A 19,102-nucleotide genomic window follows, 5' to 3' on the forward strand; every position below is an offset into this window, starting at 1 on the left:
AAGATACATGTCCTGAATGATCTAGTTTTGAGTGAAAGCTACAAGATAGTACCAAGAAAACTGCTTACCAGAAAAAGGGCATATTAGGGACTTCCCTGGTGGCGTGGTGGTTAAGAATCCGCCTGCCAATGCAGGGGACAGGGGTTCGAGCCTGGGCCAGGGCAACTAAGCCTGTATGCCACAGTTACTGAGCCTGTGCTCTAGAGCCCGCTAGCCACACCTGCTGAGCCCGCGAGCCACGACTACTGAAGCCCATGCACCTAGAGCCCGTGCTCCACAACAACAGAAGCCACCGCAATGAGAAGCCCGCGCACCGCAACGAAGAGTAGACCCCGCTTGCTGCAACTAGAGAAACCACGAGCGCAGCAACGAAGATCCAACGCAGCCAAAAATAAATAAATTTATTAAAGAAGGGAGCACATTAAAGTATGTGAGAAGTTATACATACAGAGCTCAAGTCTTACCATAGTTTGATCTTTTAAAGGTAGCAAACAAAGGAAAAGTACACTTTGCTTTAACTACTTAGCACTGAATGTTTGAAACTACAGTGTGCAAGTCATCGTGGGTAAATATTCTATGCGAATTAGAAATACAGAAATTTTCCAGCCATCCGGGTTTCATGTTACAATCCCTTACTAGTTCAGAATACTTCCTCCTTCACAATTGCAGGCATACATTCATTAAATCAACTATTAAATTAATGAAGCTATTATATCTGATCATTCCTGTAAAGGAAGTTCACTGGCTCATGGCATTGGGAGTTCCTCAAACTGGAACTGAAGACGAAATCTTCAGGCCTTTGAAGCTGATGTAGAAGAAACGGTAGAAATCCCTCTAAGCCTGGTATACATGGTGGTCTGCGCACCTTCTGTCTTCTCTCATAGCTGAATTTCTCTCTTTCTGACATGTTGGCTTCTGAGATTCACTGGGTTTTCCTCAGCCTTTTAAGATCCATACTAAGCTATTTGGTGGCTAATTTATTTAATCCATTTAAATAAAATTTTATTCTCAGGCCATTTGATGCCTTCATTGCTCTATCACTCAGCTGCACTGCTCAGTAAATGCTAATTTGCATACAAATATTCTTGGAGGTTATCTGATGAAGAACTGTGAGTTTATTATTTGCCAAAAAAATTATAGCAACCTAGCTCACTGTGCACAGCATTGCCTATGATGCTTGTTACAAATGTACTCTAGCTCAGAGCTGATAAAGTACTGCATGTTTAATAGGTGCCCCAGGTAAGCCTGATGAAGATGATGGTTTGCCTACTTTTTGAAAAAACACTTGACCTAAAGTTTTGACTTGCACCCTCTTCCCTGCACTTTTCTCATATCCTAACATAACCCATGCTTAGGGCCAAATTGAGAGAAACTTAGTATAGCAAATGGAGAGAAGTACAGACTACATTCTAAAAGTTTAATATAATTAGACAAGCTTTTTTTGTCTAGTATCACATATGCGTAAATAAATTAGGCTATGTAATTCAGAAACTATGTCTGTTACTTGTTTTTACAAATTTACATGCTCTTTAAAACTATTTCCATACACAAAATGATTGCCTTTCCTAATCATCAATAACAAGATAAGTACAAATATTAATAGTTTAAATCTACTCCTAAGTGATTTGGAGCTATCTCTTTGAAAACTCAAACCAATCACAGAATCAGTAACTCACCCTTTTAAGTCATACCCTCTGTCGTCAACAGTCTACAATAGCATCAATATTGTCTAAGAAGGAATTTAATATTTCACTAAGATCTACCCTGTCTCATACCGTTCCTTCTAGAATTGCCTTTACAAGACTTCAATTTCAATGCTCATTAGCACCAGGGCAATAAAAGGGTGTCCCCTAAAGGACAATGTCCTAAATTTCCCTGCTATTAGAGGCTATCTGGGAGGAAGAAAACCAGAAATGATTTCTTAAGTACTCATGTTTTTCTTAATATCAGCTCTTTGAAAAGCCATTAATTCTTTAATAGGAATTTAAAGTATTTGGCTTCCCTTAGGTCTCTGGAAGTCCAAAAGAGGTCAGTGACACTAAAAGAACCTAAAACCTGAGTTTAAGTTACCAAATTTTCATTCTTTTCTCAGATGCTGCCAGTGTATTGCATTCTATCACAAATGTTTCCAGAGACAGAAACAGGAAAAGAAAACTCCCTTTCTTTTTTTCTAGTTACTCTCATGAAATGATAAGGAAAAAAAGAATCTTTTTTGTTGGGGTTATATCTAAACTTGTCAACTAAAAATGAACTGTAACTTCCTTTCATAGAATTTTATTAAATGGCTAAATCTAAAAAACAAAGTACCACTTAATGAAACATTAAGAGTATCTTCAGATGTATAATGTAATATGCTAAAAACACCAAATGACAGCTCCATTCATCACTGTTCTTTCTTCATGAACACATATTAAGGAACAAGATAACAGAAGTATAAATAGTCCTAAGAACTGTGAGTGTATTATAATCTTATTATTTATCAAATAAAAGTTTTTATTTTGTTTTCTTCAAGTCAAAGAAATATGATCTTACCTGTACACTCCCATTACTACGGTACCAGGTCCAATTTAAAGGAAAACAGTCTTGACATTTACACATCAAGACAACTGAATCCCCTACATAAGTGATCAATGGTTTCTTTTTTTCATGAAGTTCAGGGACTAAGAAAAATGGAGAGAAACATATGTTACTGAAAGAGTTTGAATAGGGGGAATGTATTCAAGTTGAATAGATGTATAGTTGTAGTAGGTAGGTGGTGCAATATAATTGTCAGTAATATAGAAACAGAAGGAAGGTCTTCTATTATTGAGCCAATAACAATTACAAGTATTGTAATAGACTGTTTGTTACATGCTTTGGATAAGAAAGAAACTTCATGTTTTCAAGACTGTTCTTTCTTCCCACCTACTAAGTTACGTTAGAGCAAATATTTTTTCAAAGTTTACCCTTAAATGGCACTCTAGTGAGGAGACAAAATTTTCAGGATTTAAAATTTTTATTTGACACAGATTTATGAAAAGAGTTGGAGAAGATGGGAAGATGAGAAAGGAGCAAAGGAAATTTTAGAGAAAGAGAAAAGAATAGGAAAGAAAATGAGATAAAAAACACTTTTGGGCTTCCCTGGTGGTGCAGTGGTTGAGAGTCCGCCTGCCGATGCAGGGGACACGTGTTCGTGCCCCAGTCCGGGAAGATCCCACGTGCCACGGAGCGGCTGGGCCCGTGAGCCATGGCCGCTGAGCCTGCGTGTCCAGAGCCTGTGCTCCGCAACGGGAGAGGCCACAACAGTGAGAGGCAGGCCCGCATACCAAAAAAAAAAAAAAAAAAAAAACCCACTTCCATGTGGTTTTGTAGGAAAAAAACAAAAACTAATATTCATTGTGATAAATTTCTTAAAGTTTGAAGCAGATGCCATTAGTAACAATAAAAATGAGCACTGAATTTAGAAAAATTAAGTTTTAAGGCTATGGATAACTTGGTAAAGAAAATTAAAGCATAAGAACATAAGCAAAGCAATAAAAAGCCAACTAGCAGCTTCCATGGTGAAATCAGTTCCTTCTGATTGACCTCAAAAGATGTATTATAAAATGTACACTTTTATGAGAGACAGACTTACCAACAAAGATGACTTTTGTTGATTTTTTTTTCTTTTACTAAGTTTAGCAGGTTTTGTGTTTTGTTTTTCCTTTTTGTTTTTTTGGTTTGCCAGCAGAGAGACAATGTCTAAATTTTTAATACTGTGTTGACAAATTTTATAGATACTGTTTGCTATTCACTTGTTATCCTATTTTTAGATTGTATTTTGGGGAGGGTCAGGGTGGAAAATGGAAAGATCAATTTTAATTGCTAAAATTAGGTTTACAGATTAAATACATTTTCTAAACGCTCTTGGCTTTCTACTACCAGAAGAATATTGGGCATTTGCTGGATGTATGAACTGTAAAGATGAGGAAGGGGGAAATAACTGGTAATAAGTGGAAAAGAAATTCTGACTTCTATAACCACTTGTATAGGGGTAAACATAGGGTTGGATTTCTTCACAGGTTCTGTCTTTAGGTGATTAATGTTACAGTGATGAGTGTCAGAAGTCTTCAGTTTTCCTTATGGTTCAACGTGGGCCTAAATACAATTGCACATATCACCCCCTCCTTCATCAGCAGTGCTGACCAGCAGAGTGTTGAATGAGGCACTGCTAATAATAAAGAGATGCAAATAAGGAAGGTATATCACCACTGAAAGTGTAAATCATAAGATGACAGAGCAAGCTATAAGTCAATAGTTCTCATACTTTTCATAACCAAGGAAATATGTTTTGATAAAACTGAATGAATTTTACATTACCCAAAGATGTGAACTGCCAATCAGAATTTATAATCACCCCACTAATAGTTTATGAGCACCTAGTAAGGTACCACTAGGGTACTCCTGAGGTAGGAGAGAAGTGAACACATGTGATTGGCATGACTGAAGTCATCCCAGCCAGAAGAAATTGGTGAGTTGACCTTGCCAGAGGATATTCTGAACACTCTTTCGAATGGCTACTAGTGTCCCACACTCCTTATTGGTTACCATTAGGCTGAGGGACACTAAGGGAAATATGGTTAATATGTGTCCATTTCAAAGCTCAATGAGTGTTTGAAGTAGTCAGCACAATGAGAAAATGATGTGACAAACATGTAAGATTTGGGTCCAGGAAATATTAGAATTATAGCTTCAGTGTTACTAGTGTTGAGGACATAGGTTGGTCATACCCTTCTACAATGTTACTGTAAAGAATTAAGTACAGGAACACAATATATAAAGGGCTTGGTGTAGAGCAAACACCACAAAATTAGAACTTTTGTTGTCATCATGTACTGGTATTGCTTTTCTTAATTGAGTTTTCGTACAATTTGTAATGCCCACAGCCTTCCTACATTAGCCAGCTTAATGGCATGGATTATTGTCACGTGCAAGAATGATTTTTAGGCCAGTTGGCCATGTGGAACAGAGAAGAAATAAGACACAGAATAAAAGGAGAACTGGAAATTCACCTGAATTCATCTCAGAACCATAGGAATGTATAAAGACACCCCCAAATGTGGAAAAGGGTCCAAACTGAGCCATTTACAGAACACCCAGACAATCTGAGAAAGGCGATTAAAAGAGATTAAAATGATGAAAAATAAAAGATGAATTCACAGGAGACAAGGCCCAGAAGAATGAAGAAACAGTAGCTTTGAGATGCTGGAGGTGGCACCAATCCATCCTTTAATAACATATATTAAAAAACTTTTCAGTGAAGCTGTAAAACAAATTCTGCTGCTTGAAACACTTATGCAAGTCCTTGGCTAAAGCAGATGAATAAGAGTTTGTGGAGAGAAACCAAGATGGCAGAGTAGAAGGACGTGCTCTCACTCCCTCTTGCGAGAACACCAGAATCACAACTAGCTGCTGGACAATCATCGACAGGAAGACACTGGAACTCACGAAAAAAAGATACCCCAAAGACAAAGGAGAAGCCACAATGAGACAGTAGGAGGGACGCAAGGTTGCCCACTCTCACCACTCTTATTCAACATAGTTTTGGAAGTTTTAGCCACAGCCATCAGAGAAGAAAAGGAAATAAAATGAATCCAAATCAGAAAAGAAGAAGTAAAGCTGTCACTGTTTGCAGATGACATGATACTATACATAGAGAATCCTAAAGATGCTACCAGAAAACTACTAGAGCTAATCAATGAATTTGGTAAAGTAGCAGGATACAAAATTAATGCACAGAAATCTCTGGCATTCCTATACACTAATGATGAAAAATCTGAAAGTGAAATTAAGAAAACACTCCCATTTACAATTGCAACAAAAAGAATAAAGTATCTAGGAATAAACCTACCTAAGGAGACAAAAGACCTGTATGCAGAAAATTATAAGACACTGATGAAAGAAATTAAAGATGATACAAATAGATGGGGAGATATACCATGTTCTTGGATTGGAAGAATCAACATTGTGAAAATGACTCTACTACCCACAGCAATCTACAGATTCAATGCAATCCCTATCAAACTACCACTGGCATTTTTCACAGAACTAGAACAAAAAATTTCACAATTTGTATGGAAACACAAAAGACCCCGAATAGCCAAAGCAATCTTGAGAACGAAAAACAGAGCTGGAGGAATCAGGCTCCCTGACTTCAGACTATACTACAAAGCTACAGTAATCAAGACAGTATGGTACTGGCACAAAAACAGAAATAATAGATCAATGGAACAGGATAGAAAGCCCAGAGATAAACCCATGCACATATGGTGACCTTATCTTTGATAAAGGAGGCAGGAATGTACAGTGGAAAAAGGGCAGCCTCTTCAATAAGTGGTGCTGGGAAAACTGGACAGGTACATGTAAAAGTATGAGATTAGAACAGTCCCTAACACCATACACAAAAAATAAGCTCAAAATGGAGTAAAGACCTAAATGTAAGGCCAGAAACTATCAAAGTCTTAGAGGAAAACATAGGCAGAACACTCTAGGACATAAATCACAGCAAGATCCTTTTGGACCCACCTCCTACAGAAATGGAAATAAATCAAAAATAAACAAATGGGACCTAATGAAACTTCAAAGCTTTTGCACAGCAAAGGAAACCATAAACAAGACCAAAAGACAACCCTCAGAATGGGAGAAAATATTTGCAAATGAAGCAACTGACAAAGGATTAATCTCCAAAATTTACAAGCAGTTCATGCAGCTCAATAGCAAAAAAACAAACAACCCAATCCAAAAATGGACAGAAGACCTAAACAGACATTTCTCCAAAGAAGATATACAGACTGCCAACAAACACATGAAAGAATGCTCAACATCGTTAATCATTAGAGAAATGCAAATCAAAACTACAATGAGATATCATCTCACACCAGTCAGAATGGCCATCATCAAAAAATCTAGAAACAATAAATGCTGGAGAGGGTGTGGAGAAAAGGGAACACTCTTGCACTGTTGGTGGGAATGTAAATTGATACAGCCACTGTGGAGAACAGTATGGAGGTTCTTTAAAAAACTACAAATAGAACTACCTTATGACCCAGCAATCCCACTATTGGGCATATACCCTGAGAAAACCATAATTCAAAAAGAGTCATGTACCAAAATGTTCATTGCAGCTCTATTTACAATAGCCCGGAGATGGAAACAACCTAAGTGTCCATCATTGGATGAATGGATAAAGAAGATGTGGCACATATATACAATGGAATATTACTCAGCCATAAAAAGAAACGAAATTGAGCTATTTGTAATGATGTGGATAGACCTAGAGTCTGTCATACAGAGTGAAGTAAGTCAGAAAGAGAAAGACAAATACCGTATGCTAACACATATATATGGAATTTAAGGGAAAAAAATGTCATGAAGAACCTAGGGGTAAGACAGGAATAAAGACACAGACCTACTAGAGAATGGACTTGAGGATATGGGGAGGGGGAAGGGTAAGCTGTGACAAAGCGAGAGAGAGGCATGGACATATATACACTACCAAACGTAAGGTAGATAGCTAGTGGGAAGCAGCCGCATAGCACAGGGAGATCAGCTCAATGCTTTGTGACCGCCTGGAGGGGTGGGATAGGGAGGGTGGGAGGGAGGGAGACGCAAGAGGGAAGAGATATGGGAACATACGTATATGTATAACGGATTCACTTTGTTGTAAAGCGGAAACTAACAGACCATTGTAAAGCAATTATACTCCAATAAAGATGTAAAAAGAAAAATTAAAAAATAAAAATCACAGTAAAATCAAATCCCATAACTGTCGGGTGGGTGACTCACAGAGTGGCGAACACTTATACCACAGAAGTCCACCCACTGGAGTGAAGGTTCTGAGCCCCACATCAGGTTTCCCAACCTGGGGCTCTGGCAATGGGAGGAGGAATTCCTAAAGAATCAGACTTTACAGCCTAGTGGGAATTGATTACAGGACTTCGACAGGAGTGTGGGAAACAGAGACTCCACTCTTGGAGGGCACACACAAAATAGTGTGCGCATCGGGACCCAGGGGAAGGAGCAGTGACCCCAGGAGAGACTGAACCAGACCTACCTGCTAGTGTTGGAGGATCTACTGCAGAGGTGGGGGTGGGGGCTGTGGCTCACCGTGGGGACAAGGACACTGGCAGCGTGAGCCCTCCCAGAGTCTATCATTAGCCCCACCATAGAGCCCAGGTAGGCTCCAGTGTTCGGTTGCCTCAGGCCAAACAACCAACAGGGAGGGAACCCAGCCCCCACCTATCAACAGTCAAGTGGATTAAAGTTTTACTGAGCTCTGCCCACCAGAGCAACAGTCAGCTCTACCCACCACCAGTCCCTCCCATCAAGCCACTTAGGTAGGCTCATCCACCAGAGGGCAGACAGCAGAAACAAGAACTACAATCCTGCAGCCTGTGGAACAAAAACCACATTCACAGAAAGACAAGATGAAAAGGCAGAGAGCTATGTACCAGATGAAGGAACAAGATAAAACCCCAGATAAACAACTAAATGAAGTGGAGATGGGCAACCTTTCAGAAAAAGAATTCAGAATAATGATAGTGAAGATGATCCAGGACCTTGGAAAAAGAATGGAAGCAAAGATCGAGAAGATGCAAGAAATGGTTAACAAAGACCTAGAAGAATTAAAGAACAAACAAACAGAGATGAACAATACAATAACTGAAATGAAAACTACACTAGAAGGAATCAATAGCAGAATAACTGAGGCAGAAGAACAGATAAGTGACCTGGAAGACAGAATGGTGGAATTCACTGCTGCGGGAACTCTGGATAAAGTAGGACACACAAAATCTTGGGGTTGAAAGAATTCAAGTTTAAAGATGGTGAAATTGCTGATTCAAACTAGTGTCTAGGAAGATGAGGTCTAGGAACTACTCAGTGAAAGTGAAAACCCTATGGAGTTGTAAATCTTAGAGATTTATATTTGCATATTTATGGACTAGAAAACATTAGCCTGTGTCATTTTTGGCTCAAGGATGTTTAGGTGTTATCAAATTGGGAAAAAGATTCTTCCATATAGTCAAAGACAGCGAACTAGGTTTTAGCACTGGGGTTTGAAGCTTAAGTTCAAACTGATTCTATTACTGTGCTCTTCCATTTGACTCCTTGGATGCTTCCCAGTGAGGACAGATGGCTGGGCCAAGGCAGGTTTCATAGCACTTGGTGCTATCAGAATCTCACCACGTCTTCCAAGAAGTTCTATGTCCTATTACTTATGCTTTACCAACTAAGTTTCTGCATCTTTTTACTAAGAGATTTTAACATTGATGGTTATTATAGAAATTTTCAGCATCTACCTCAGAATATTTGACCTACTACTAAAAAACATTGCAGACCACCACCCATCTTTCTTGGTGAAAGGCAGTCAGTGACATTAGCAGTTGCAAGCTTCCAGTGTGACTTTGGCTTTCTCCCTGTACTGTCATCAACAGCCAAACACACAAAGTCAGCAGGTTTTTCCACACTGTACTAATCAGTGATGTTGAGGCCCTTTTATAATCTTGTAGTAATAAATCAACCAGTTCCCATAAAGGCAGAAGGAGGGACTTTGCTGATAAATTGTTCTGAGGACTCAGGCTCATGCACTTTAGTTGACTCATGTGATCGATAGCAGAATTTTTTTTTTTTTTTGGCTCAATTTTAAAGGGAGGATAAAACAGGCTTTTCATCCACACTCAATTGAACAGATAATCCTCTTCTTAGGAAAAGCCATAAGCAATCCATGTGGAGAAAGAGTAAAATAGGATATTTGTAAAAATAAAAACATACACCATTCTAGAAGCCTTACAAGATCTAATTAAATAATAACTATAATATGAATTGTTCTGCAGATGCCTTTAAATTGTACTCAAATGAAATGATTCCTCCAAGCAATATTCAACTTAGATAAATTAAAGAGAATTATTATTTTACCAAAGAAAATCTGGAAGGGCCCAACTTACTAACTGTATAAAAATCTTTAAGATATAGTACATACTTAAAAGTTACATTGTTAAGTGGGCATTTAAAACAAATAAACTGAACTAAACTGCTTTAAGAAAACTATAAAAAGAAAAAAAGTAAATATTCAGTGGCTCTTTGCATTCCTCAAGCACTTGATTTCAAACCTAGACCTTGTGTAGGTGCTTCTGACACCAGCCAGCATCAACCTAGTTACTCAAAATGGATACAGATCAAGAGCCCTTCTTTAAGACTACTTGGCATTAAATTTATTAGTACACTGAAAACTAAAATGCTTCTGTTAATCTTCACATTAGAGACTAGAATGATCACTTACAAGTAATAATTTAAGTAATTTATCATAACAGTGCTAATAAGAAAAAATGTAATATATTCGATATTTAAACTTTGAACAGGCATGACTAGTACATATTTCTAGAAAACAGTGCTATTTAGAAGAGGGGAAAAAGCAATTTTTTTTTTTTTTTTTTTTTTTTTTGCTGTACGCGGGCCTATCACCGCCGTGGCCTCTCCCATCGCGGAGCACAGACTCCGAACGAGCAGGCTCAGCGGCCATGGCTCACGGGCCCAGACGCTCCGCGGCACGCGGGATCCTCCCGGACCGGGGCACGAACCCGTGTCCCTCGCATCGGCAGGCAGACTCCCAACCACTGCACTACCAGGGAAGCCCAAAGCAATTTTTAAAGTTGAATCTCCTGGAGGCACTTTGAGCCTCAAGATTTGATGAGTATTTCCTCAAGACCTGTAGGCCTTCTTTACACATTTAAAAGAGACACATAAAATGTGTACTAGGATTGTGTGTTTGTGTGTGTATGTGTGTCCATGTGTTTAGTATCTGTTAGTTCATTAGGATGGCAAGGCGGGGGCAAGAGAAAAAGACTGAGGAAAGAAAAAGAAAAGGGAAGTTAAGAAAAGGAATAAGGGAAGGAAATGTATATGATATATCTATCCTTCACTAGGTTAAATTTGGCAAATGGAGGAAAGAAGGTTAAAAGAGAATGTACATGATCAAAATAATCAAAAGATGATAATAGTTTCTGCCTTTGCAGAGACCAAAGTGCATAAATACAAGGATTTATTATATTTACCCAGTAGGAATATTTATAAAACCACAGGAAGGAAATGAGTCTGAGTGCAGAGGGACTATAGGGAGGGATGAAGGAGGGGACCATCTGAAATCATGGCAGTGATGAGTCAGCCCATTCTGCTACTGATGGGACTTTGGGGATAGAATTCGTATTTTGTCATAGCAGCTAGCTGGATTTCACAATTTTTAGGAAAAAGTAAACAATTTCTCATGTGTGCTGGTAAATTAATGTGAAACAAAGCCCAAGATAGTTAATATGGCAACAGACTGCATTTCCCAAATACCATCAGGGACAGTGACATTCACTTATCTATCAGAGAATATGGGTTTTTCATGAAGATAATTACCCAACTTGAACAACTAGTCTCTATTATGAGATTGAGACCTTTAAAGTTTTGGTTTAATGATGGTAAGAGTAAAATACTTTGAGTTTATTTTTTCCTATGGGGGAGAACTGTGGATTACATTCTGGGGTTTGTCCTTACTTGATGAAATCAAAAGCAGGCAACCTTTGTGAGTCTCCAAATTATTTTTAAATTTTATGGGTTCCTAAAATCCCAAGTCCTGGAGCCACTGATACAGAACACCAAAGCATATTCTCACAGTCTAGGAATGCAATAACTCAGACACCTAGAGGAGTATTATAAAAGGTCTGAGTTGGGAGGGCTAAATAAATAAATAAATTCAAGAGACTGCTACAAGAGAGGTACAAATAACCTGGCAGCCTGATCTTTCAAACTAAAACCTGTGTTTTAAACTGGGGGAGGGAGCACTGGGAAGACACTGTGAAGCTCCATTTTCAAGGTCACCACTTATGATTCAATAGAAAGCACATGATGCCTTTTTTTTCAGCTGTATTTTTAGTATTGTAATAATAATTTTAAAAATTGAGGATTTATTTGTTTATTTTCTACAACAATTATTTTGTGAACACAACAGGATTTTAGATGATGGCATAAGATCCAAGACCTTTACATAATGGTAAAGATTTATTTCAGCACAAAAACTAGGTATTTTCTTCCCAACAAATTTGAGGATTTAGAATTCTAAGAATATAATGCTAAAGTTATTACTCTACAAATTATTAGTACTGACCTTTGAAATTAAATGTGCCCCTTTGTTCCTTTTTCTCCTCAAAGAAACAAGAATAACTTCCCATTTGTTCGCTATTAACGATGGTGAACCTAAAGATAATTTAAGTTATTAATACAGGCTTAGTTCTCAAAAAACTCTCCTTAATGAAAATGAAAGACTCAGCCGTTAATCAAAATTTAAAGATGAAAAAAATTTGTAAATGTGCAAATTAGAATATTAGCATAACATTCAAGTGACAGCAAAGGAAAGGATGCTCATTCAGGAAAATATTTAGAATTTAATTTCATCTAGCCATACAGGTTAAAATTTTGTTTACTCACATGTATTGGGTATACAGGATGCTTCCTGTTGCATTGATGAGATAGTTATTCTCAAGTAGTTCATCACCTTTTTTCCAAGTCACATTTACTGAATTCAGATCTCCAGATGTCATGAACTGGCATGTGAGTTCTATATTAGAAGGTCTTTCTAAAGTGATATTTTTTTCGACTGGCATATTGGAATGTTCTGTTTACCACAAAAGAAAACAAACAAAACGATGTTGTAAAAGTTACATTTAGGGGAAATCCAAGATATAAAAAAGTTTAAATAATCAACAATAGGGCTATATCAGCAGTTTCCTAATGTAACAACAGTGCTATATCAACAGTTTCCTAATGTAACATTCCTTTGAAGAATTATTCCTCTGTAACATATATTTAGTTCCCTTTATTATTTTCTTTCATAGGCACAGCTGAAGAAAAGTTTTGTTACAACAGAAATGGAATCACAAAAGCCTAACGCTGTGATCTTAATCTGCTTAAACTCACTAGCTGACAAGGATACAGGGGGAAGAGTACTGTTGAAAGAAGTGCCATGTGCTCTGACAGTGCAGAAACAGTACAACCGTAGAAACAAACAGAAACTAGTAAGGAGAGAAAGGAGTGACTGTTTCAGCTCCTTTCAGTAATCATGTTATTGGTAGTTACTACAAGAAGGTTTTGTGTGTAATGTGGGTTTGTGTGATATACTAATTTTATCGTCCCAGTCTTCTTACTCCTTAAGAATTTGTAGGGATGGGATAAAGATACAGTCGTGAGACAGAAGAATTTAAATAAACATCTTGCAGTTCTGAATTTTCACTGCATTTGAAATATCAGTACAAAGCCATTAGGTGATATATCTATATATAAATATGTAGGTATAGATATTGATATATATATCCAACTTAGAGCCAGCTTTTTAAAATTTTGAACAGTGGTAAATAAAGAAAAAAATATCAAGTAAGCACACTGCTCTTCCTATACTAAATGTACCACTGGTAACCAAATAATAAAGGAAGATAACTTTCTGTTTATAGAATTCCAGCAAATAAATGAAGAAATCATAGAAATACAGTATAATGATGCAGGAAACCCTGATGAATCATGAATCCAGTCATTTTGCATCAACTACTGCAATCATCTCGAAAACAGAATTGTGTGTCTCCTGAGGAGGAACACCCCACTACCTAAGAAGTAATCTTGTCCAAAAAAAAAAAAAAGTAAAGTGGAAGGGGGCAGAGCATGGGCTCTAGGCACTCAGGCAGTAGTTGTGGCACGTGGGCTCAGTAGTTGTGGCTTGCAGGCTCTAGAGCACAGGCTCAGTAGTTGTGGCACACGGGCTTAGTTGCTTCGCGGCATGTGGGATCTTCCCAGACCAGGGCTCGAACCTGTGTCCCCTGCATTGGCAGGCAGATTCTTAACCACTGCGCCCCAGGAATGTACCCCTATGTAATAAAACAATTTTAAAAAATCAGAACAGTGATGGTTACTTTTAATGGGAAGGAAAGGGCTGTGTTTGGGAGAGGGCACTGCATTATATAAACATTTCTCCATCTCACACTCAATAGTATAGTATCATTAAAAGTAGAATGCAGAGCCAAAATGTAGAAAGAAAAAAAATAGAACTTAAAATAGCATAACATCCCTTTTAATTACATTTAAAACTTCACAAAAGTGCTTCCTTAAGCAATGACTACGTGCAAAGTTTTGCCAACAGTGAAATACAACTAGTGTGAAGTGCTTTGTGAGCACATGCTTGAAATAACCGCTCGTGTAATTCTAAAATTGCTGAATTGAATTTTATGCCCAAAAAGTAAAACAAAACAAAACAAAAACCCTAGCTATGGGAAGACCTTAACAAAATTCAATTATACAGGGAAAAAAATTGAGTCAGTAAAACTGAAGGGATTTATACATTTCAGCATATGTACATGCAGAAATTATACTAGGTACTAGTAATAGGAGAAAATGTTGCAAGATCTGCTGTATTTGGTTCTGAGCCTCTGTTTTCTATAAATTTTCCTCACTTCATCTTTAGCTCTATGACAGCCTTAAAACTTAGTCCTGTCTGTCAAAGAAATTTACTTCGTTAGCCAATTTCTTAAGAGTTTTCTACACACAGTCTCTGTCCTCACCCATGTTCTCATTTCAATATGGCATATTCTAGTATCTTACCACATTACAGAAAGTGCTTTCTCTTGGGTTAAAAAATGGCCTATTTAACCTGATGACCTCTTTTCAGAGCTCATGTTTTGTTTGATGTCTCTGAAATATCAGATGTTGCCAGAGACTACCGACTCCTAGAAATTCCCTTTACTTCACTCCCATTTCATGATCCTAACATTCTGCTAGCCACACCAATTCTTCCAACTACCCCTAAATGTTGGTCTCCCTTGGGACTTTGCTCTCTGGTCTCTTTACTTTTCTGTTTGACACTCCCATGTTGGATTCAACTATTATTTCTAATATCCTTTACTTGTAAAACTCTTGGCTCCATTCAAGACTTCCTTCTTGATCCCCAGGCCCACAGCTCCAGCTGCCTACTGAGCATCTAAACCTAGATATCCCAAAGGTTCTTCAAACTCAAAATATCCGAGGGAGATGCATTAGCCTTCTCTTCTCCTGACCCCTAAGATTAAATCACATCCAGTAGAATTCAGTCGATTCTTACCTCTGAAATGTCAATCAGATTTGCTCAGTTGTCTCCAACTCTTCTTACTGTAGGGCTTTGATGGGGTTGAGAACATGCTATCCCTAAAATATGGCACCTTGGTATACTAAATGTGTTAAGCTGAAGGAGTTTGTGAAAATAGCAGAAGCAGAAAGGTCACTCTGACATTCCCCCTGTGCTTCTCCCTTGAAACAGGTCATAAAACCTTCATGGGAGAGGTGCCTTCTCTATAGCTGGGGGAAAGGAGCATCCTTATCTCCACAGACAAAGGGACACATAGAAGAATTATAACAAATAGGATTTGCTATATTTCCCCCAGTTTATTACACTTATCTCATACTCTCTGATCTATCATATTCTCCCACGACTCTCCACTCTTCATCAAGCCTAGCATAAAAATACTCAGATTTAACTGTTTCTTTGGGTCCTCCTCTCCTTATGAAGGATGCTGTGTCACATAAAACTTAAATTAATTTGTATGCTTTAATTCTGTTAAACTATGTTTGTCGGTTTAATTTTCAGACCCAGTTAGGGACCCTAAGACGGTCAAGGAAAACTTTTTCCTCCCCTACACCTTCATTACCTTTCACCAGGATGAGAAAAATGACTTCCTAACTTCTCTTGGCTACAGTTTCTCCTCCTCTACATGTTTTTTTTAACAACACCAAAGTTGTCCTTCTAAAGTAAAACTCAGATTATTATTCTACTCTGATTAGGTACCTTTCATTTGCCAAAAAAAGTATACTTTTTTTTTTGCTTTTAATTCGCGGTAGTAACACGAGACCTACCCTCTTATCTGTAGGCACAATGTTGTACAGTAGACCTCTAGAACTTATTCACCTTGCTTAACTGAAACTTAGACATTTGACTAATACCTCCCCATTTCCCACCCCTCCCCAACCCCTGGCAACCACCACTCTATTCTTTGCTTCTGTGAATTTGACTGTTTTAGATACATTATGTCACAATAGCCAAGATGTGGAAACAACCCAAACGTCAATGGATGAATGGACAAAAACAGTGTGGTATATACAAACAATGGAACATCCCTCATCCTTTAAAAAGGAGGAAATTCATTTGGCAATATGCCACAACATGGATGAACCCCAAGGACACCAGGCCCAATGAAATAAGGCAGCCAGAGAAGGACAAACACTGCACGATTCCATGCATATGGAGGGGTCTGCATTTTTGCAGTCTCTGCTCATAGTAGTTACAGCCTTTTTTTGGTACTGCATGGCTCCTTTGAAGACTGAACTGGTTTGGTTTATCTTCCTGCTTTGTGTATGAAAGGAAAGCTTAGCTTATAAAGAAAGAAGAGGCCTCAGGAGGTCAAAATGCCTTGGACATGTGGTAGGTGGACCATCACTCAACTCTACAAAAGACTCTTTCACATCTGGCAAAACTCTGCTTTAGGAATAAAATCTTTGTAGACGTCTGTGAGTCTCCTCCCTAGGTCTGAGCTGAGCTGATTCCTGCTGGATGCTGCTCAACCCAAGTCTAACTCGTGCAGGGTTCCCCTGCTCAGAACGAGGAGGCCCAGGCCTCGCTCCAGTGCATGGAGCTGTAAGAGGTTCCGGCAGTCAGAGCACCCAGAAAAGGCTGTTTGACTCTTGCTTTATTTCTTCGGCACCTCGTGAGGCTGATGACAAACTTCCCTGGGGAGAACTGGCAGGGAGATGTAACTGCATTATCACCCCTAGCAGGAAACAGTACAGAGATATTAACATTCCAGAAGGTGATTCCAGGGCACTGTGCTCTGCTTGGTGATGTGGTTCACTGGAGCCTCCTAAGTTAGAATATGAATTATTACCCCATTTCACAAGAGAGCAGCCCAATGTCAGGGGCTCTGTGCCTGAGGTTACTTACAGGGCAAAACAAAGTATATTTATATTGAACATCTCAGTTTCCCCATTTATAAAATGGGACAATACATATTTCATAAGATAGTAGAAAGGATTAAATGAACTATCATAAGAAAAGTATTAGTAATATAGTAATTGCTGAATAATTACACACTTCCTCCCTATCACCATTTATCTCATTTGGGTAGTATAACAAAAGTTATCATGTATGTTGCTAAAAGTTATACATTGATTATATCATTTAATCTTCACAGAAGTTCTACGGGGTAAGTACCATTATTCTCATCACTATTTCATAGATGAGAAAATTGAGGCAAAGAGAGGTCGACTATCTTGCCCAAAACCATGCATCAAGATAATAACAGCAGAGAATCTCAAATTTAGGTGTGACTGAGTCCAGATTCTCACAACCAACTCTCAAAGATATGAAATGCTCATGACAGTGAAATTAACTTCTTCATCACTTTCAAACTACTGAACCAAGGTTTTAAATGAAAGAAAACATTAAAAGAAGATGAAACAAATTTATAATTTAGCAATGTGATGATAGATGATGTGATCAACGTTTTTTTAATTTAAAAAAATTTTTCTCTTCCAGTTTGAGATATAATTGGCATACAGCACTATATAAGTTTAAGGTGTACAGAATAATGTTGTGATTTACATACCTTATGAAATGATTACCACAGTAAGTTTACGGACCATCCATCACTTCATAGAGATACAAAATAAATGAAAAAGAAAAAATATTTTTTCCTTGATCAACATATTTTAAACATTCATACTTTCAACTAAGTTACGCAACGTAACCTTTCTTCTTGCCAAGCCATCCTCCAAGCCCTAATTGTTATCTCACTGTTTTTCATACTTTGCTGATGCTTCTGCAGCCTGATTTCCTTCCTGTCAGGAAATCACAAGCATCAAAAATACGTAGAAAGTTTTATCCCTAATACTAAAATATTTTTTGGTTAGCCAGAAAACTAATGTGTCCATTTAACTCAATGGACAATGTTTCAACTTCCCCAAAACTCCACAACTGCAATGCATTTCTGCTGTTTTAGAATGTTATGAAAACATCCATGACATCGACATTTCCAAGACCATACCCATTTGCTCGGTTTCTGAACTACACTTTTAAAAAGAATGTTCTTTAAATCATACAGTAATTTACCTCTGTCTAAATACTCTCTTAAAAATTTAAGGGTAAACTGGGACAAAGAGAGTGGCATGGACATATATGCACTACCAAATGTAAAATAGATAGCTAGTGGGAAGCAGCCGCATAGCACAGGGAGATCAGCTCCGTGCTTTGTGACCACCTAGAGGGGTGGGATAGGGAGGGTGGGAGGGAGGGAGATGCAAGAGGGAAGAGATATGGGAATATATGTATATGTATAACTGATTCACTTTGTCATAAAGCAGAAACTAACACATAATTGTAAAGCAGTTATACTCGAATAAAGATGTTAAAAAAAAAAGTATATGGACATTTCTTAACATCAAAAACACAAACAGGGGCTTCCCTGGTGGCGCAGTGGTTGAGAATCTGCCTGCTAATGCAGGGGACACGGGTTGAAGCCCTGGTCTGGGAGGATCCCACATGCCGCGGAGCAACTAGGCCCGTGAGCCACAACTACTGAGCCTGCGCGTCTGGAGCCTGTGCTCCGCAACAAGAGAGGCCGCGATAGTGAGAGCCCTGCGCACCGTGATGAAGAGTGGCCCCCGCTTGCCACAACTAGAGAAAGCCCTCGCACAGAAACGAAGACGCAGCACAGCAAAAATAAGTTAATTAATTAATAAACTCCTACCCCCAACATCTTCTAAAAAAAACACAAGCAACCTGATTAAAAAATGGGCAGAGGACCTGAACAGACATTCTTCCAGAGAGACATACAGATGGCCAACAAGCATGTGAAAAGATGCTCAACATCACTAATCGTCAGGGAAATGCAAATCAAAAGCACAATGAGATAGCACCTCACACCTGTCAGAATGGCTATTGCCAAAAAGACAACAAATAGCAAGTACCGGTGAGGATGTGGAGAAAAGGGAACCCTTATGCACTATTGGTGGGAATGTGAATTGGTGCAGCCCTTACAGA

The 19,102-nt window shown here is 38.3% G+C and overlaps 1 protein-coding gene across 1 annotated transcript in view; it reads right to left on the reverse strand.

Moving 5' to 3' along the window:
* The window catches only part of EMB (embigin), a gene marked incomplete at its 5' end in the record, with an annotated part of 40,327 nt that overhangs the window by 4,299 nt on the left and 16,926 nt on the right, over positions 1-19,102 (reverse strand). The window contains 3 exons of the mRNA XM_082651600.1: positions 2,533-2,660; positions 12,164-12,252; positions 12,484-12,670. Of these exons, the coding sequence (XP_082507726.1) occupies positions 2,533-2,660; positions 12,164-12,252; positions 12,484-12,670 (404 nt within the window). The remainder of the gene's footprint in view (positions 1-2,532; positions 2,661-12,163; positions 12,253-12,483; positions 12,671-19,102) is intronic.

Source organism: Grampus griseus (assembly GCF_964374135.1).
Source record: "Grampus griseus genome assembly, chromosome: 3".
Taxonomy (NCBI): Eukaryota; Metazoa; Chordata; class Mammalia; order Artiodactyla; family Delphinidae; genus Grampus; species Grampus griseus.